General features: G+C 43.8%; 1 protein-coding gene across 1 annotated transcript in view; it reads right to left on the bottom strand.

The window, feature by feature from the left end:
* LOC126262686 (Down syndrome cell adhesion molecule-like protein Dscam2) overlaps window positions 1–21957 on the bottom strand; it is a 551718-nt gene that overhangs the window by 383897 nt on the left and 145864 nt on the right. Inside the window, exon 5 of the mRNA XM_049959465.1 lies at window positions 2948–3149. Within this exon, the coding sequence (XP_049815422.1) occupies window positions 2948–3149 (202 nt within the window). The remainder of the gene's footprint in view (window positions 1–2947; window positions 3150–21957) is intronic.

Raw genomic sequence — 21957 nt, 5'->3', positions numbered from 1 at the left:
ACCAATCCTGATGGTGCTCTCGCTATATTCATTTCTGCTACTTCTCATTACCTTCGTCTTTTTGAGATTTACTCTCAGTCCATATTATATACTCCTATATTCCTGAGACTGTTCGTTCTGTTCAGTAGATCCTGTAATTTTTCGTCACTTTGACTGAGAATAGCGATTTCATCAGTGAATCTTGTCACTGATATCCTTCTACATTCAATTTTCACTCCACTCTTGAATTTGTCTTTTATTTCCATCGTTTCTTCTTCGATACATAGATTGAACAGTAGGAGCAAAACACCACATGCCTGTCTTGCACTCTTTTTAATCAGAGCACTTCGTTCTTGGTCTTCCACTCTTATTGTTCCCCCTTGCCACTTGTACATATTGTATAATACCAATCTTTGCCTATAGCTGAACGCTATATTTCTCATAATGTCGAGAATCTTGTACCATTTGACACTTTCGAATGCTTTTTCAATGTCGACAACTCCTATGAATGTGTCTTGATTTTTCTTTAGTCTTGCTTCCATTATCAACAGCAACGTCGGAACTGCCTCTCCAGTGCCTCTACGTTTCCTAACGCCAAACTGATCGTCATCTAAAACATACTCAATTTTCTTTTCCACTCTTGTGTATATTATTCATGTCAACAACTTGGATGCATAAGCTGTTAAGCTGATTGTGCGATAATTCTCACATTTGTCGGCTCTTGTAATCTTCGGAACTATGCGGATGATGTTTTACCGAAAGTCAGACGGTATATCGCCAGATTAATACATCTGCACACCAACGTGAATACTCGTTTGTTGCCATTTCTCGGAATGATTTTAGAAATTCTGACCGAATGTTATCTATCCCTTCTGCCTTATTTGATTTTATGTCTGCAAAAGCTCTTTAAAATTCTGATTCTAGTGCTGGGTCCCCAATCTCTTCTATATCGACTTCTGTTTCTTCTTATCGACACCTGTTTCTTCTTCTATCACGTCATCAGTACGAATTAAAAAATCGTAAAGCAATACGAACCAGATTACAGAGAAGCGCAGGTTCAGTTTACGGAAGTTGGGAAAATGTAGCTGTAAGGAAACGTATGCATATATTGTCACATTGGTGACAACTTACTTCAGCGCCATCGTAAAATAACAGCCTTCTTCGTAAGTAGTTAAAATTTTAAAGTAAAACCCTAACCAAAATAAAGGTGAAAATCATATTTAAACTACACGTTAACACTAATGTGACCACCGCCTACGTCTGACGTCAACATGCAGTAACCTCTCACAGAAGTCAGGTGGCTGCAAGAGTAGAGGGCCGGGAGGGGGAGGGGGGATGCAGCGAACATTGCAGTTGTTGTCTAGGTAAACAGAGCGATTTATCTGCCGTCTAAAAGAGCATGATCACTGGATTTCGGGCCAAGGGTGGAAGTACACTACTGGCCATTAAAATTGCTACACCAAGAAGAAATGCAGATGATAAACCGGTATTTATTGAACAAATATATTGTACTAAAACTTACATGTGATTACATTTTCACGCTATTTGGGTGCATAGATGCTGAGAAATCAGTACCCAGAACAACCACCTCTGGCCGTAATAACGGCCTTGATACACCTGAGCATTGAGTCCAAGAGAGCTTGGATGCCGTGTACAGGTACAGCTGCCCGTGCAGCTTCAACGCGATAGCACAGTTCATCAAGAGTAGTGACTGGCGTATTGTGACGAGCTAGCTGCTCGGCCACCATTGACCAGACGTTTTCAATTGGTGATAGATCTGGAGAATGTGCTGGCCAGTGCAGCAGTCGAACATTTTCTGTATCCAGAAAGGCCCCTACAGGACCTGCAACATGCGGTCGTCCATTACCCTGCTGAAATGTAGGGTTTCGCAAGGATCGAATGAAGGGTAGAGCCACGGGTCGTAACACATCTGAAATGTAACGTCCACTGTTCAAAGTGCCGCCAATGCGAACAAGAGGACACCGAGACGTGTAACCAATGGGACCCCATACCACCACGCCGGATGATACGCCAGGATGGCGATGACGAATACACGCTTCCAATGTGCGTTCACCGCGATGTCGCCAAACACGGATGCGACCATCATGATGCTGTAAACAGAACCTGAATTCATCCGAAAAAATGACGTTTTGCTATTCGTGCACCCAGGTTCGTCGTTGAGTACACCATCGTAGGCGCTCCTGTCTGTGATGTAGCGTCAAGAGTAACCGCAGCCATGGTCACCGAGCTGATAGTCCATGCTGCTGCAAACGTCGTCGAACTGTTCGTGCAGATGGTTGTTGTCTGGCAAACGTCCCCATCTGTTGAGTCAGGTATCGAGACGTGGCTGCACGATCCGTTACAGCCATGCGGATAAGATGCCTGTCATCTCGACTGCTAGTGATACGAGGCCGTTGGGATCCATCACGGCTTTCCATATTGTCCTCCTGAACGCACCGATTCCACCGCAATCGCGATAGTCTACAATCCGACATTTATCAAAGTCGGAAACATGACGGTACGCATTTCTCCTCCTTAAATGAGGCATGACAACAACGTTTCACCAGGCAACGCCGGTCAACTGCTGTTTGTGTATGAGAAATCGGTTGGAAACTTTCCTCATGTCAGCACGTTGTAGGTGTCACCACCGGCGCCAACCATGTATGATTGCTCTGAATAACTATTCATTTGCATATCACAGCATCTTCTTCCTGTCGGTTAAATTTCGCGTCTGTAGCACGTCATCTTCGTGGAGTAGCAATTTTAATGGCCAGTAGTGTAGAACTGGACGACAGCCAATGCGTAACCTATTAGGGTTTATTAGCCATCCAGAGCTGAAAAATGATGTGTTCAAGGGTGGACACACATATTAAGGGGACGTAGAGTTCACTGCAAACGGCATCATCGAGACCACTCCAACAATTTCTTGTTTGACGGTAGCATAACAGATGAATGTCGGGCGACGTACCAGCAGGTGCGGCGTGACGTGTACTGCTAGCGGCGCGGTGACCTGCAGGGAGGCGTGCACCCGCTGCTCCCCGAAGGCGTTGTGCACGCGACACTCCCACCTGCCGGCGTCCTCGGGCCGCGCCCCGCGGATGTGCAGCGCCTCCTGCGAGGCCCACACACGGCCGGAAGAAGCCACCGGCGTCCCGGACTCGTGCCACCACCTGCAACAAGTGGACGGAGCTTTAGGGCTGTGCGTTCCGCATCCAGTCTCCGTGGGTCGCAAGAAGGAGCTTGCGTCTATGCGCTAGCCTCAGTTTCATGATGTACGCACGCGTCATTCCACAAGCACTGACACAGGAGGACGCACCGTTTATTGCAAAGTCGGAGATGCCTGCTTTGCGTGCAGGTGGAGTCACATCTCAGATTTTGTTCGGGTTTTGGTTCAATTTTTTTCGTGTGCTGATTTGGTACACTATCAAAGGAATATACAGTATGTGATCAAAAGTATCCGGACTGCTCCAAAAACACAGATTTTTCATATTAGGTGCATCGTACTGCCACCTGCTGCCAGGTACTCCATATCAGGGACATCAGTAGTCATTAGACATCGTGAGATAGCAGAATGCGGCCCTCTGCAGAACTTACGGACTTCCAACGTGGGCAGGTGATTGGATGTCACTTGTGTCATACGTCTGTACGCGGGATTTACACACTCGTAAATACCCCTAGGTTCATTGTTTCCGATGTGCTAGTGAAGTGGAAACGTGAAGGGACACGTACAGCACAAAAGCGTACAGGCCGACCTCGTCTGTTGACTGACAGAGACCGCCGACAGTTGTAGAGGGTCGTAATGTGTAATAGGCAACATCTATCCAGACCATCACACAGGAATTCCAAACTGCGTAAGGAGCCAATGAAAGTACTATGACAGTTAGGAGGAAGGTGAGAGAACTTGGCTTTCATGGTAGAGCAGCTGCTCATAAGGAAAACATCACGCCGGTAAATGCCAAACGACGCCTCGCTTGGTGTAAGGAGCATAAACACTGGACGATTGAACAGTGGAAAAACCTTGTGTGAAGTGGCGAATCACGGTACACAACGTGGCGACCTGATGGCACGGTGTGGGTATGGCGAATGCCCGGGGAAAGTCGTACTATGACACTTAGGAGGGAGGTAAGAAAACTTGGATTTCGTGGTAGAGCAGCTGTTCATAAGCCAAACAATACGTAGGTAAATGCCAAACGATGCCTCGCTTGGTCTAAGGAACATAAGCATTGGACGATTGAACAGTGTAAAAACCTTGTGTGGAGTGACGAATCACGGTATACAATGTGGCGACCCGATGGCAGGGTGTGATACGGCGAATGCCCGTGGAAAGTTTTAACCACCTTCTTGCTTCCCACTGTTGAAGAGCAATTCTGGGATGGCGATTGCATCTTTCAACACGATCGAGCACCTGTTCCTAATGCACGGCCTGTGGCGGGGTGGCTACACGGCAATAGCATCCCTGTTAGGGACTGGCCTGCACAGAGTCCTGACCTGAATCCTATAGAACACCTTTGGGATGTTTTGGAACGCCGAGTTCGTGCCAGGCCTCACCGACCGACATCGATACCTCTCCTCAGCGCAGCACTCCGTGAAGAATGGGTTTCCATTCCCCAAGAAACCTTCCAGTACCTGATTCAATGTATGCCTGCGAGAGTGGATGCTGTCAAGGCTACGAGTGGGCGAACACCACACTGAATTTCAGCATTACCAATGGAGATCGCCACGAACTTATAAGTCATTTTCAGCCAGCAGCCCGGATACTTTTGATCACATAGTGTACACAAATCTGCAAAGTTTTAATACTCTGGGAGTAAGAGCGTTTTACGTGAAAGGCAACAAAATGGCGCGACAACATTTAAAAAATTTTTGTCGAGTCCCAAGAGCTGTATTTCAGTGAATAATTGTGGTAGTGGTGCAAAACGTGGTACTATGGTTCAGCAGTGTGCATTATGCACATTCTAAAAGTTCTGTGGGCATTTGATTCGTTATTTTCGATCTAAGTTGCCAAAAAAGTTGGCTGTGTGAAAATGTCTGCCAAGTTTAAATAGCTTGATCTTGTCCATAGTTGCTTTAAGGAGGACTTCTTTCATAACCTTATCTCATAGCTTGTTTATAAAATGCGCAAGTTTTATTTCTATTCGGTATGTAAGTTGTGAGATAGATAGGAGTGAGTTACGTAGGAAATAAATCTGTTGCAAAAATAAGTGACCTCCAAACCCTTGTATCTTGAAAGGGACGCTTGATTAATGTTTGCGTTGACCACCATATGAAAGAGCACTCTTTTTCCTGCGTAAAATATCAGATTCAAGGGATTGATTTTTTTCTCGAACATCTACAACCATCCACAGAAGTTTCTATTGAAAGTTTAGCAAACCAGCACACAATATTTGAACAAAATCTGAGATTGCCGACAGGGAGTCACCTCTAAAACTAGGCCAATTGAAAGGTATGATCCAGTAGCTATGGGCGTGGCAGCGAATATACATTACCACCAATCGCGCCATAATAGCAGCAATATTTTTATAGACGTTTGTGAAAACGGTTTCGAGAAATTCTTTATTCCATAAATGGCTAATTCCATGTTAACTCGCTACACAGCAGCGCCGGACTGCAAGCGTGCTAAGATTTTGTATATATTCAACATGTGTGTTCAAAGAGTGCAGAGGTGTTTCCATTTTTGATAACAACGACAAATTATTTTTGGCTTATTGCATTCTAACTGTGCTACATTTACATATGTTGGGACGATGTGTTTGTACTCAGGTATGTGAATGTCATTTACGCATAAATCCATTTCTGATTGCTTTACTTTGTAATTTTAGTGTATTTTGTGTGACAAGATGCTTCCGTCTTATTGTTTGTGGCTCATGAAGATGGACATCATCAGACTGACATTAATTATCCTGGAGTAAGGTATTGTGGTCAGCAATGCTTTAAATACATAATAAGGGATTAGTATAATCGATAGTTATTTGTTGTTGTTGCAACAGATGTGGAAATCGAAGAAAGAAGTAAAAGTACTGGATAACTGAATACCCTTCGCGCCGAGTGAGTGTGGCTGAAGAGATAAAGATGGAAGACTCCTGGAAAATTTTATTCGTATGTAGCGAGCGTTACCAAAATAATAGTTCATTGTGAAGTACAGAATAAATGAGTTACGCACGTGATATTTAGTTGAGGCACTTAGATTTCTTGCTAAAGGCATTAATTCCTCAAGATTCATTTTTCGGTTCAAGGTATCTACGCATCGATATGTGCTATCATTCCAGAATTTTCGGAGGATATTATGAAATCCGTGTATAATTATTTAACCTGAGTTGACGACCAGGTAACGTTTTTATGTAGGTAACAATTTTATCAGGCTTATTCCAAAAACAAAGTGAACATTCGTTGGTGCTTTCGGTTTACAATCGTTAGAGGAAAACGGGAATATTTTTGTTTTATAATACGCGACAGCTATTTGTGTGTGTGTGTGTGTGTGTGTGTGTGTGTGTGTGTGTGTGTGTGTGTGTTGAGATGAAACTGGCTCTCGTGACAGTAAATTGGTGTAAGAAAGATATCAAAGAATTCGATCAAGGAAATGTAAAATACATTACAATACAGCATCGTAACAGGAGGCGAAACTTGTATACATTGTTCATGATGTTGGTTCGTGGGGCGCTCAACATACTGGTCATCAGCGCCCGTACAAGTTCCAATCTTTCCATTTCCAGTCTCGCTGCTACCCGACTGATGATGGAATGATGATGAGGACAACAAAAACACCCTGTCTCCGGGCGGTGAAAATCCGACTCGGTCGGGAATCGAACCGGGGACCCCGTGATGAAGAGGCAGCAACGCTAGCCACTAGAAAATGGTTCATTAGCTAAGCGCTTCCACTTGCTTGTTTCTTTAGTTTCTGCGAACTCGAGGTGATCCATGTTTTAGAGGCTTGAAAAACAGCTACTGCTGAATGACACAACAATTTTTTTCACACAAGTTATCGGTGAAATCAAGGAAAAGTACCAAAAACGCGCAATCATTATTCATCATGAAGATCTCAGCTGCAGTCCAGCACGTCATATAATTAAGTGGTCGACGGAGATAAACATCGATTTAATGTCTGATTGCCCATATTCGCCTGATTTACAGCTTAGCGCATTCTTCTTGTTCCTTTGTATCAAGCAAATAATGTGTGAACAGCGTTTTCATTGTCTTAAGAAGCAGTTGAATCTGTCCAAAACCATATTATTTAGGTATCGATATCAAAGGGAAAAAGTTTTCCCATGAAATGGTTCGAACGCACGCAGAACAGTAAATACTTTATGAGTGTATAATTTGAGAAACGGTAACATCATTCGTAGCAAAAAATTATTTTTCTGTAATTGATTTTGCAAAAATTTAAAATATATAAACATAAGATCCATTGTGTTAAAGAAACCATCAATTATTAGACTAACGAATATTCGATTTTTACAGGAGGAACCCACATGTTATCGCATGAAACTGTCATTAATGAAAATCTGTGAGGGCAGACCTATAAGCAGTGGAGTGATCCATTTGGCGTGTGTCCTCGTGGACTGTATCATTTCAGTCTCGGTCCAAATTAGGTGGAAAGAACACTCACAACGCCTCACACACCAAGCAACGATCACCACCAGCTTGCAGCGGTCTGTGACGGCGAAGCGTGAAGCGTTTCAGTAAGCGACAGTTGCTATCAGCATGGAGGAATTAGTTAATTTAGCTGCCGCTGCTGTTTGCGTTGGTGCAGGATCTTTGGAAAAAAGTGCCACCTACCCTACCGGAGGCAGTATTGGTCAAAACTAGAAGAAAGGGTCCTATAATGATATGCCTAGAAACCAATATCTGTTGAGGTATGTGCCGTTAAAGATCATCTATTCACAGCCTGCATTTTATTTGCAGATGCTGCGGGATTCACAAGAGATGATACACGAAATTACCACAATATGCAGATGCAAATCCTCGAGTACCCATAGAGGTGAGGCATCAGAAACTGTTCATTATCAATGTGTGGACAGAAGTTATCTGTGACAGATTCATAGGGTAATACACTTGACTAGGCGCGGCTCGTGTTTTCAAAGCTGGGGAAGGTTGCGACTTTTATAAATCGGAACTAAACCTAGACCTCAGGCGACGCTACAGATCAGTCTGTCAACATGACCAAAATTCAGGATTTTCATTTCTAAACTTCAGATGTTTCACGTTTTGTGCACGCAATCCGCGGTATTTATCAGATCCCGTGACGAAACAATGGTGTTTCCATGACGTCACGATCTTGTGCTGTGATTGGCTGTCATGAGCAACCTGAGCAATCGCCATGGAAAATAACAGACCGAATTTGTCGTATTTACACTTGTGCATTACAAAAATATGCATTTTAAGTAGTATAGCGCACACAACCACTCAGCCGCATTGTACGTACAGTGCTCTGTTAAAATTTTGTGTATATCCTTGCCTGGATTTACTCTGTTTTTGTTCTTGATTCATGTTTACATGGAATATGGGACCACCAAGTTCAAAAAAATGGTTCAAATGGCTCTGAGCACTATGGGACTTAACATCTGTGGTCATCAGTCCCCTAGAACTTAGAACTACTTAAACCTAACTAACCTAAGGACATCACACACATCCATGCCCGAGGCAGGATTCGAACCTGCGACCGTAGCGGTCGCGCGGCTCCAGACTGAAGCGTCTAGAACCGCATGGCCACTGCGGCCGGCGGACCACCAAGTTCCTTCACTTTTATCCTAACCGTATGTTCCAAAATTTTACCTGATAAATTGCAGACTGAATTCATAAGGTATTGTTTTCGAACTCGGGGCATGCTGCTGTTATTCGCAAGAAAGCAAAACTCACTAAACTGTCGCATATTGCACTCACAGAAAGAAACTTACTGATAGCGCACGTTTCCATCTGTCAGCAAGCAAGAAAACTAAAGTAACGGGACATTTTTCGCTCAAGGGGTATATTTTGCATGCTCTTTTCCTGTAATCATTCGTGAAACTCTCGCTAGGTGGTGATACTTACGTTACTCTGGTGAACTCTGTTGGGAAATTCCACAGTGGATAGTATAACCAATGGCAGATCCAAAAAACCTGTGTAAAACACTATCAAAACAATAATACTAAACGTCGATTAAAGCCGCATCAAAGCGTAATAGAGATGTATAGAGACAGATATTCAATAGCGAAGTTTCAGCAATTCTGTTAATTCCCTTTTGATGTAAGCAGTGGAATGTGAAAATTGTGCGCACGTTGGTAGTGTAACACCGAAAATGTAGGATGCATGGCACCTGATACCGATATATACATTTTTTTAAATTGTATGTAAATATTTTGTAATTTAAATGCTTTCTTTTAATAAGTAAGGACATTGATTCACTGTATGTGTACATTTAGGTAGAAGTCTGTTGACGTTTCATTGTATTTATCTGTGTTTTACTGTGAAACTTATAAGCTCTGGGAAAAAGCCAAAGGAATTGTTATTTGTATCGACTGGCAACGTAATAGCAGTGCTTGTGCGTTGTAAAACCTTTGGGTAGGGGTTTGTTGCACAGAGCGCGCGCAGAGAGAGAGAGAGGAGAGAAGGGTTCCAGCCCTTGTAGTGTGCGGAAGTGTGGTGTTAACGCTCTCGCAGTAGAGAGTACCATTTCGGCGGCATCATGTACAGTCATTCTCAAAAGTATCCGAACGACCTGAATTGCATTTCGTCTGATTCGCACGCAACTCACATAACGCAGATGTCTAGCAGGTCCTCTAATCGCTCCTTGGTACAGTCGTTTGACTATTGAAAATGGTTCCAACAAGTCACCACTAGAAAACACTGCTCTGTATCGCAATAACTCAAGATGTAAAGTAATACCACGATAATAGAAATATCAGGGAACACCTTATCAAAGATAAGACTGTGCTTAAGGCTTGTAAGCTCACATTTATTGCAATAAATGATATAACTGAAATGTTACCACTCTCATTATTACGTCAGATAGGTAATGCACGTAGAAAGTCCGTCGTATTCATGATTTCCTCTTCAAAGTAACATACCGTACTTGTTATTTAACACAAAATGACATTAAAAATTTAAGTTATTCACGAGCAGCTAGTTGAGAATATGTATGAACTTCAAATGACACGACGAACCGTCTCGTTCTGCGTATGGATTCAAACCCAGGTCATGAAGACTAAGATTTCGTGACTGACGGAAACTAACAGTCATTCCTGACTAGGCATACAGAGAGCGATATACCACGCTTTTAGACAGTATCAGATAGCAAATATCGACTTTAAATTACATAATGTAAACATTTTTAACGGATGCGAATTCCTACCCAGTATCTATTGTCACTGTTAACGAACTACGAGAGATGTTAAATACTGCTTCTTCACAAGTAACTTAGTTGAAATGCCGTGAGGTAAGGCTTTGTGTTGGACAGGGATTCTAACCCAGAACCTAATCGGATTGTTATCGAAGCACAATGAAGTGTGACATGTCGGATTTTCTCGGCAATAGCTAGATGTTTTAACTGCAAGGACGAGACGAAACATTAATTTTTTCCTTCCCAGGACTCCAATCCGGCACCCATCGCTGTTGTATTCTAGAGAAAACGAACGTTAAATATGGTTTTGTGACACCAGCAGCGACATGTGAGCATTTCTGAATGGGAAATAATATGACGAAGAGTTCAGTGCTGACTGGGAATCGAACTCCACACATATCGTTGTTGACTACACACAAAGAAACGTCAGCTACCGAATTTTTCTCCACCAGCAGCTCGGAATAACATACTTGAACTTACAGTGATCTCTCAAATAGTCCTGTGTCTCACTGGGAGTCAAAAACGTCAGATATCGTTGATGTTGACAACGAATGAAAGTGCATTAAAAATCAAAATTATTATCGACCAGCAGATAGGTGCTCCCATGCAAGAGCTTGATTATACATAATGAAAACTTTAGTGCCAGACCAGGATTCGAACCCATTCACGCGCAATGTGTGGAGATGTTGAGGAATCTGCAGTTTTGAACAAACAACAAATTGTAGTCGAGCTGTATTGTCACGAAGGGATCAAATTCCGCGTTAAGGGAGGTCTGAGTTGCATTCCCAGTTCAGAACCAATTTTATCGACATACAGAAGCTCAAATAAAAGATGAATAAGTGTCCTGTGATCCTACATAGCGTTTGTTTCGTCACTAGAAATAAATAACTAGTATAAGATATGTTACTGGTGATAGAGTTCCCACACTTCGCGACTCCTGACTTTATTGTGGTTCAACCTAACGTCTACTTGGTAGAGAAGGAATACCATGTTTAATGTGAATTTCAGACCACAATGCCATTATACCTTCTTCACTTGGCGTAGCCAGAAGAGAATAGAATCTGACCCTCCCTATTAAAAATCATCGGCAGAAGTTAGAATCGAACCCAGACCACCGTCATAGGAACCTGTCACCAATCCAACAGACCACCAAATCCTCTTCTCTGAGCCTCACTTTCTATCATAACACCATTGCGGCACACTCGATGGGAATTCTGACACACAGGTTCCCTGTAGTGGTTTGCAGAATGTTCAGTACATTCATTTACTTGGTTGACCGAATCGCCATGAACTAGCTGCCTCGGCTACCCAGTGCATACATTCGATTCTATTTTGTAATCACCGAAAAAAAATCACGTAACTGCCACCTACACATAACTGTCAACAGTGTAGGATGCAGAAGTTTAAATAGGAAGTGTTCCTTCCCATTTGAGTTAGTCTATTGGGCTATCTGTTGAAAACGTCGTGCAGTGCAAAAGAAAAGCTGTAACTGTCTGTTTACAGCAAAGTAAAAAGTGCTTGCTTTTTTCTAAATTGCTTTTATGACGTTATGTTGAGGTCATTGAAAGTCATTGTTCACGTAACGAAGTTCAGTACTAACATAAAGTTTAATTCCATATTTTCAAATCATTACTCGATTGTCTTTTTCAAAATTAAATGCCAAACATAATGTAAAAGTGACTTCTCAGTGTTCTTTATCATTACATACTCACTTAAAATTAGTGTCAAAAAACGTGACAACCTTCAAGTTGCCACGTCAGTGTTTAATAATGCATGTTTTTCTTTCTTGTACAGGATTTTGGATGTAAATTGCCCTAGTGGGCTGGCGACCGTTGATTATTTCCTTTTCATTCATTAGTCTAACTTTTGGATTCATGATCAGTGGTATCCCTTTTTTGTCCAGAGTTGTCCGTGAGTGAATGCACAAAATAACTTTCTTTTTCCAAATTATAGCCCTGTTCGGTTTCATTACTTTTTATTTTTAGTAGACTTTCCATCAGAAGGGTCGGTTGTACACTTTCCTCCTACTTATCGGTATCACGTCTTCGAGAAAGATAGCCTTATCCAATTAGAAAAAGCCATTAGCCATACACGCGATCGACGGTCATATTTTATATCGCAAGCAGGATAGGCCGATTAGTAAGAGGGAGGTTACAGTAGGACACCCTTAGGCTGAAACACCAGAGCCTTCAGGACGATCATTAGAAAGTACTCCGAGGAAACCAAGCCCTCAAACCTCTGCTACATAGAGCTAAGAGGGATTTCAAGGTGCAGATTTAAGACTAGGTACTACCTCTTCGAAAAACATCACGTGACATCAAATATCAACAGTTCCATGAACGTTGACTGGCATTATTTAAATCCTTGTGGGACATATGCGAAATGCGTTATGATAATTTTAATTCTGTAAGAAGTTACTGAGAATTTACATTTCCCGTATGTACAATGGAAGTGATTCCTTCAAGCCTCTACACATACCGCTTCTCTATTTCAGTGTTTTCCACACGTTCTCCGCTCCGATTCTGGCGACAGCCAGCATACCTGAATTATGCTTGACGAGAAAGTAATAGTGCTATCGACATTAGTTGCTGAATAATCTGAAGTCATCCTGCAGCTTTCCTGTTTAGTACTCCTGCTAGCGCAGCCAGACGGACATCCCTTCTAGCATCTTTGTATTCCGGGTTGCATATGTTGCATGAGCCGCAGGCGAGGCCGTTAGCAGTCAGACGCGCATTGGGACGCGGAAGATGAAGGGCAGGGCAGGACAGCTGGCGAAGGAAATACTTGGCGACACAGAGGTGGGCACATTGGGAGGCAATTTCCTCTATCGTGCTCACCCCGCAAGAGCACGTGATCTTTACGCCTTCCGTAATCTTCGTACCGCTCGCGCAGTAAATTGAGTTTCGGAAACTGTGCGGCGCAGGCGCAAGCAGGCACCGTGCTTCCCTTCCCTGTCCTTCGCCTCAATTTGCGCTGTTGTATTTACACCCACGAGTCACAAAAACCTTCGCTGCGCTGTCCTCCCTTACTCTTCGCCGGCTGGTTCCTGATGTGCGCCTGGCCTTACAGAGCCTCAATGAGATCGCCTACAGCAGATGGTCTACATTACCACACCTACTACGGATGTGGCTTTGAGCACTATGGGACTTAACATCTGAGGTCATCAGTCCCCTAGAACTTAGAACTACTTAAACCTAACTAACCTTACCTAACCTAAGCACATCACACACATCCATGCCCGAGGCAGGATTGGAACCTGCGACCGTAGCAGTCGCGCGGTTCCGGACTGAAGCGCCTAGAACCGCTCGGCCACCGCGGCCGGCCTACTACGGGTGTGTCAGAGACTACGACGATATCATGTGGCCAGGAGAGCCAATGATAAAGGATCTCCGACAGAAGCAGCCACTCATGTGGACCTGATGAAGGTAAATACGTTGTTTGTTCTCTATCAAAATCTTTCATTTGCTAACTATGCCCATCAGTAGTTAGTGCCTTCAGTAGTTAGAATCTTTTATTTAGCTGGCAGTATTCGCGCTCGCTGTATTGCAGTAGTTCGAGTAACGAAGATTTTTGTGAGGTAAGTGATTTGTGAAAGGTAAAGGTTAATGTTAGTCAGGGCCATTCTTTTGTAGGGATTATTGAAAGTAAGATTGCGTTGCGCTAAAAATATTGTGTGTCAGTTTAAGCACAGTCATTTATAATTTTTCTAAGGGTACGTTTCAATGCCATACTGGAATACGCCGTATTAGTAGGTACATTTGTTATTGGAACCACCATACGAACAGTGCAGCATCAACGATACAGACTAGGTATCTGGAGGCTATTTACTAGTGGAAGTGACAACTTGTCACAGACTACGTTTTCGTCTATATTGAGTACTCGTGTACGAGAGTTCATGTCAAGGTATTTTGTGGGTTATAATAGTAAGGGTTCTGGCACTTTATTACTTTTATTCTTGTAGTAGTCCAGAACGCAACCCCGGCAGTAATACAGCTCAAGCCACCCGCTGTGGCCGAGCGGTTTTAGGCACTTCAGTCCGGAACCCCGCTGCTGCTACGGTCGCAGGTTCGAATCCTGCGTCCGGCATGGATAAGTGTGATGTCCTTAGGTTAGTTAGGTTCAAGTAGTTCTAAGTCTAGGGGACTGATGACCTCAGATGTTACGTCCCATAGTGCTTAGAGCCATTTGAACCGTTTGATGCAGCTCATCAGTAATAGAGAGTACATCAGAACATGCTGTGAGGTCATGTTTTCAGTTTTCCTATTTCCTAATACTGATTATTTAGATCAGTGTTTGTCAAGCTTTTCTGTTCAAGAGCCAATACTGACATTGCGGGGCGCCACATAGAGCCACATATGTACCAATCAATAAAACTGGTAAAGTACATAACTTCTTATGTTATGATCCTCCAGAAGACTGCCTATAGTGTCGGAGCAATTAAGGTGGGTGAAGCACCAAAAGTATTGATAATTAATCGGAGGCAAAATACGAAATACGAGGGCTATTCCGAAAGTAAGGTCCGATAGGTCGCGAAATGGGAACCACGGTAAAAATCAAAAATGTTTTATTTGCAACAGTTAGATACACCTTGCAGCTACTTATCTCCATAGTCGCCGACCCGACTTAGACGTGTATCGTAGCGTTGTACCAACGTTCCCATACCCTCGCTATAGAAGGCAGCCGCCAGTGCTCACCGCCAATTCTCTACGCTGGCCTACGGCTCGTTGTCTTGTGCCGAAATGTTGTCTTCATAACCAGCGGTTCATGTGACCTGAGCTGAAACTCAGAGGGAGACAATTACGGGCTGTATTGTGGGTAATCTCACATTTCCATTTGAAAACGATGCAGGAGCATCTTCATTGCCCCTGCAGAATGCGGCTGAGAATTGTCGTGAAGACGAAACAGCACGACAGTTATGTAATGTTAGCTGCATAGCTTCAGGGGAAATTTCTCACCAGGCCCCCGTACTTGGCGGCAGACACTATTTTCTAGACATCTTTACGCACTCACTGCGAGCTCAGAAATGAGAAGAGCGACGTGATGCTAACTGGGGTTATACTAGAGACACTACCCAACACATCTGTGCAAAGCTTTATCGGATGTTCATAGTCGTTTCCATTTCGTGACCGATCGGACCTTACTTTCGGAATAGCCCTCGTACATCGTACTGACTGGTCTGTTTCATATTGTGGCCAACCTCAGCGACCCCAACTGTTGTGACACTATGGTTGCATGATAAAGTGTTCTTGCAATGAAATGAACACCCTTAGCTGCTTACAGGCGTTGAAATACGTCAACTGGGACAGATGAAATTGTGTGCCACGACGGGGACTCGAACCTGGGATCTCCTGCTTACAAGGCAGACGCTCTATCCATCTGAGCCACCGAGAACACAGAGGATAGCGCGACTGCAGGGATTTATCTCTGGCACGCCTGCCGCGAAACCCACATTCTCAACGTATTGTCCCGCAGTACATTCGTAGTGCCCCCGCCCATTATACTCATTACTCGCGGCGCGTTGCCGATTCCCGTAAGAGTTCGGGCACTGTTTGTGCATTCGCACAGAAGAAGAAGATGGTCAAGTGGCCGGTGGCCCTTAATTATATATATATATATACTAAGATGGTTCTTTCGGACATGTCCGAAAGGACAGATACTATCTTAGTATATATAAAGTGTTCTTGGTTTCACTGTGTGTACGAATGAGTTTGATTAATAAAAGTATTTGTATTTATATTGAAATGCACTTTTGAATATGGGACATCATGACAGAGGTTTAGTAAATGATTTCAATGCCAACTTTCTTCTACTCTATGTGTTGTGCTACGAAATGCTTCATTAATTTAATGTTCCTTGCTACAGAGAAGTACCGTGTTTGAAGACGACTGTCTGCATATTGCGCATTCATGAACCCGTGTCACTTGCGTGCCAAAATTTATACCAAAGCAACCAATCGGTAGGAGTCGCATCAGCCCGTTAGTTGTCAGTACTGCAAGACAAAGCATTCCGCCTGTCACACAGTGATCGTGCTACATAGCCCCCCCCCTCCCCGTCGCGCCCTGCTCATGAGGTAAGCAGCGAATTTAGCTCACTGCCAAATTTACCGATATCAATTTAAACTAAGCACATCTTAGATCATTACTGTCTCTGTAAGTATTTTTGTTTGTTACTGTCAAGGAAAACTACGCTGTTGAGAAGCTAGTAAGTTTATTTGCCGTTTGTGGGTTTGGCTGTTAGTTATTGGATGCATATTATTATAAACTACGGCTGGGAACAGAGGGCCGCACGATAACTTGATTTGGGCTGCCTCCGGGCCGTGGGCCGCAGGTTGTTGTCGACTGATTTAGATTGTTGTCATCTGCAGTTGATCTTGTTACGTATAAGTTTTTGTTGGATTTTTAATACGTAAGAGCATTTTGTGTGCAATTGCATTCTTGGAAATTTGTAAATTATAGCATGATGACTCGTGACGAGCTTGTGACCTCCCCCCAGTTTCGCACCGAACTATATTATTCGCAAACACTGTAGGTGAAGTTATATTTCAATTATTTTAGCATAATATATATCTTTCCTCCTTGTCATGAGACTCATTGTTGTCCACTTCAGTTATTGTGAAAACGACCAAATGATAACATCTCCTTTCTTAAATGCTGGAATTTATTAATTAAATCACTCAATTTATAAACAGTAATGAACATCAAACACTGTGTGCCATTCTGCCACTCATCTCCGGCCTCGCTACCGAGCAACCTCTCTCTCTAGCCTCTGATACCCGACTTCCACCCACGGACTCCAACACTCGACTACTGCTTACCCACTCGCACATTGTTGACTGCACTGCAGTCTTTGCTTAAACCACGTATGATCTCTGCATAGTGCATAATCGATGCTACGTAAGGGTACTGTACTCTTACAAGCTGAAGAAGCTGGATGCGGGCTGTGTTAGAGAAACAGCGAAATTGGCTCCCTCGTGAGCGACGGCGCTCTCCGGACAGACAGACAGACGGGAGGGAAGCCAGTCAGCCGGGCAGGTGTAGCGTGGAATGGCCGCTGCCCTAATTGCGTTACAGCGTTGCGGCGCCAGACAGTCTTCAGTATCGACCGCGACGGGGAAGTGGGCCGGCAGGCGTTCCGCCCCATTATACGGAACACCGGAGCTCTCGCAGGTGTTGGCTGCAATGGGCCGGAGGAAGAGCGCGGCCGGCGCGGCGGCCATGGCGGCCGCAGTGTGCGGTCTGCGGGAGCCGCCGCGGCGCAGCCGAGTAATGAGCGAGCTGCCGGCGCCGTTCCGACCCATTTCTTCTCCTCTCGGCCTCGACGCCGAGATGCTGTTGCCTAAAAGCAAACACTACTTCGCCAGACATCCATCGTGGTTTCGCCAACGACCGCGCTAACATCGTAAGACGTAAACATTCACTACCAGAGATGTTACACTACTGGCCATTAAAATTGCTACTCCAAGAAGAAATGCAGATGATAAACTGGTATTCCTTGAACAAATATATTATGCTATAACTGACATGTGATCACATTTTCACGCAATTTGGGTGCATAGATCCTGAGAAATCAGTACCCACAACAACCATCTCTGGCCTTGATACGCCTGGGCATTGAGTCAGAGCTTCGATGGCGTGCACAGGTACAGCTGCCCATGCAGCCTCAACACGATACCACAGCTCATCAAGAGTAGTGACTGCCGTATTGTGACGAGCCAGTTGCTCGGCCACCATTGACCAGACGTTTTCAATTGGTGAGAGATCTGGAGAATGTGCTGGCCAGGGCAGCAGTCCAACATTTTCTGTATCCAGAAATGCCTGTGCAGGACCTGCAACATGCGGTAGTGCATTATCCTGCTGAAATGTAGGGTTTCGCAGGGATCGAATGAAGGGTAGAGCCACGGGTCGTAACACATCTGAAATGTAACGTCCACTCTTCAAAGTGCCGTATATGCGAACAAGAGGTGACCGACACGTGTGACCAATGGCACTCCATACCATCACGCCGGGTGATACGCCAGTATGGCCATGACGAATACACGCTTCCAATGTGCATTCACCACGATGTCGCCAAACACATCATGACGCAGTAAACAGAACCTGGATTCAACCGAGAAAATGACGTTTTGCCATTCGTGCACCCAGGTTCGTCGAGTACACCATCGCAGGCGCTCCTGCTGTGATGCAGCGTCAAGGGTAACCGCAACCATGGTCTCCGAGGTGACAGTCCACGCTGCTGCAAACGTCGTCGAATTGTTCGTGCAGATGGTTGTTGTCTTGCAAACGTCCCCATCTGTTGACTCAGGGATCGAGACGTGGCTGCACGACCCGTTACAGCCGTGCGGATAAGATGCCTGTCATCTCGACTGCTAGTGTTACGAGGCTGTTGGGATCCAGCACGGCGTTCCGTATTACCCTCCTGAACCCACCGATTCCATATCCTGCTAACAGTCATTGGATCTCGACCAACGCGAGCAGCAATGTCGCGATACGATAAACCGCAATCGCGTTAGGCTACAATCCGATATTTATCGAAGTCCGAAACGTGATGGTACGCATTTCTCCTGATTACACGAGGCATCACAACGTTTTATCAGGCAGCGCCGGTCAACTGCTGTTTGTGTGTGAGAAATAGGTTTGAAACTTTCCTCATGTCAGCACGTTGTAGGTGTCGCCACCGGCGCCAACCTTGTGTGAATGCTCTGAAAAGCTAATCATTTGCATATCACAGCATCTTCTTCCTGCCGGTTAAATTTCGTGTCTGTAGCACGTCATCTTCGTGGTGTAGCAATTTTAATGGCCAGTAGTGTAAGTTGTGCCTCCCATCTCAGAATATGACTCAAGTGTGTGGGGTCCGTACCGAGTCCGATTAACACGGGTATACTTGTGGTACAATGCCAAATATCTTCCTCGACGCACTTCACAGTGGTGTGCAGTGTATGTAAGTAGGTGTAGTCCTATTTAAGTTTCAGTTGTTTGCCCCCGCGACAGGAATGCCTGTTTGAGGTTGTGAACATAGGAGTGAACTGATTTGATATGCAGGTGAATCTGTTTATGTGGGATGATTCCAATCACTCATTTAGCCAAGAGCGTTGTGCTATGAATACAATGCCAATGAGCTACATTTGGGATCAGTCAACTCGGACAAATAGAAGGGATGTGAAAAGGAATCATCACGTAGGTTTAATAGTAGCTAAGGCACCTTTGGAATTTTGGGAAAATTCAATGAGTCTATGAAGGAGATTGCGTACAAAACAATGAGACTCATTCTAGAATACTTCACAAAAATGCAGGACCTATATTAAATAGGACTAACAGGGGATATTAAACTGTTAGACAACTAAGCGCAGAATGAACAGTCGTAGGTTTTTTTCCGGTTATATTAGAGCGACACATAAATACTGAAAAACCTGACATGACGGGCACTTCAAAATATACGTGAACTACCCAATAATATCAGTTACAAAACTGTTTGAATTTGTATGATGCGAGGAGTCTGGCAATACACTGCTGTCTGCAGTTAGGAAGATAAGCGCGACCGGCACTGCGCAACACATAGGGTCAGCACCGCACTATTTTAAAAAGAATTTCATGAATGCAATTACGCCAACTTTGCCGCCGTGTCTCACTTAACGACGTTCGAGGAACGTCAACTCACCTCTTCAACGCACTGGCACGTTCACAATAGTGTCAGTCAAATTCTCTATTCAGTACAACGGAAAACTAGCCAAAGCTGCAGATTTCACTTTTTTACTTGTTTGATGACTAGTTTCGGGTCGGGACCCAATTTTTTCTCCTGGATGATTTGAACAAGTCGCCAAATAAATAAAAAAAATGGAAATCTGCAACTTTGGCTGGTTTACCGTCGTACTCGTTAACAGAAGTTGCTGGCCTATAATTATTCAAGCATGCTGAAAGTTCTTAAATCCTCTGTTTGTGTGTACATGGTGTGAGCAGCTGCTGTATAAATAATTTATTGACACTACTGCTTTGTGTGTAAGTACAGAAATAAGGTTTTTCGTCACGACTCACGGAAAGCGTTTCGCTTTATTTAGTTTCAATTTCGGGAATAGTGGGGACTTCATGTCTTTATTTTCCTTAAAATATGTCTACATGAACGGCTCACTAGAATTTTCCTGTTTCACACTTGTGCTACACCCAAATAAAAGAAACAGGGAGGCCGTTTACAGCTAGCGATGAAGCGTAGCAAGGTTAGCAATGAAGTCTACTTGATCATGAGGTCCCATAGTCCGAGGAGTGTAGAGGACGATGCGGGAAACCCGCACCGCCGTACTAGGCAAATGGGGATGAATGGTGATGATGAAGACGACACATCAACACCCAGTCATCTCGAGGTCAGAGAAAATCCCTGACCCCGCCGGAAACCGCACCCGGGACCCTGTGCGCTGGAAGCCAAAACGGTACAGCAAGACCACGAGCTTCGGACGAAGTCTAATTGTAGGGCATAATTTTCCGGACGTTTACTGAAACAGACGATGGAAGGAGGCGAGGGGAAGGAACGTCACCCTTGTTTTCCACCCCCCCCCCCCGCCCCTTCTCAGGCTTTCGTCTCATATGCCTAATGTACAGCGCCCTATTATCGCTCCCGTAAGGACCGCGAATGAAAGGTCAAACTAATTACGGCGCTCATATTTGTACATTCTTGCCACGCTCCGGACGTGAATGGAATGCGAAGAAAACGCAGTGTCGTACATCGGGAAGTACCTCTTCGATACACTTCAGAATAATTTGCTGAATCATGACAAAAAATAAAAACACCTCCAGCCGTCCTTATGATTTTATTTTATTTTGTCGCTACCAGTTTCGACGCTTCATTGCGTCATATTCAGGCTGTTTTGATGCGGTACAGGTTGATACGATCCCCATGCATAACCCATCAGTTGCCAGCATTACTGGATTTGCAGATAATGTGTCATCACTAACCATCAACTGTCAGTTGACAGCTGTGAATCTACAAAATAACATCAGTAGTTGTATTCTGTACATTAGAAGCTGGTAGATCTCTATTCGCCATGGGATCAGATTAGTATTCCTATGTTCAGATCAAACTGTTTGTGAAATTACAGTTGCTCGTAGCTATGGGAAGAAATATTAAGTTAGTAATATTGTTTTAAACTTATGTATGTTAAGTGTCGTTACAGAATGTGAGCAGCTAGTTTACATTTAAAGGGGCAATATATATCGTTCTACTATGACGAACCACTTATGACGTTAAGAACAAATTCAAATTTTTTAAATAAAGCATGGTGACATTTATTCTAAAAAGACACCGAACCATAATAAAATACTTACATGATAACACCTCCTTGGTTTTATATATTAACGTTTTTGCCTGTGATTATAAGTAATCGTAATGTCACGAATAGTTGGATTTGAATATATGAACATGAATCTGATCGCATGCCTAACAACTTGTAACCCATAGTTTACTAATAATGCTATTTGTGTATGCACCGCTGTAATGTAATTCTGGGATTTTTTTAATGTGAACAGGCGCATCTGAAGATGCGGCTTATAGGCCCAAACTCGATAATGCAAGAAAGAAACTGAATACCGACCTCAGCCAGAGGCTAATTTATATATAATTTTATCTAAAGATGTTAGCTATCCTGTCACTCTTTCTTGAGATACACCAGACCATTAAACGAA

The sequence above is a fragment of the Schistocerca nitens genome, chromosome 1 (assembly GCF_023898315.1).
Source record: "Schistocerca nitens isolate TAMUIC-IGC-003100 chromosome 1, iqSchNite1.1, whole genome shotgun sequence".
Classification (NCBI taxonomy): Eukaryota; Metazoa; Arthropoda; class Insecta; order Orthoptera; family Acrididae; genus Schistocerca; species Schistocerca nitens.
This window is presented reverse-complemented; position numbering and strand designations above follow the sequence as displayed.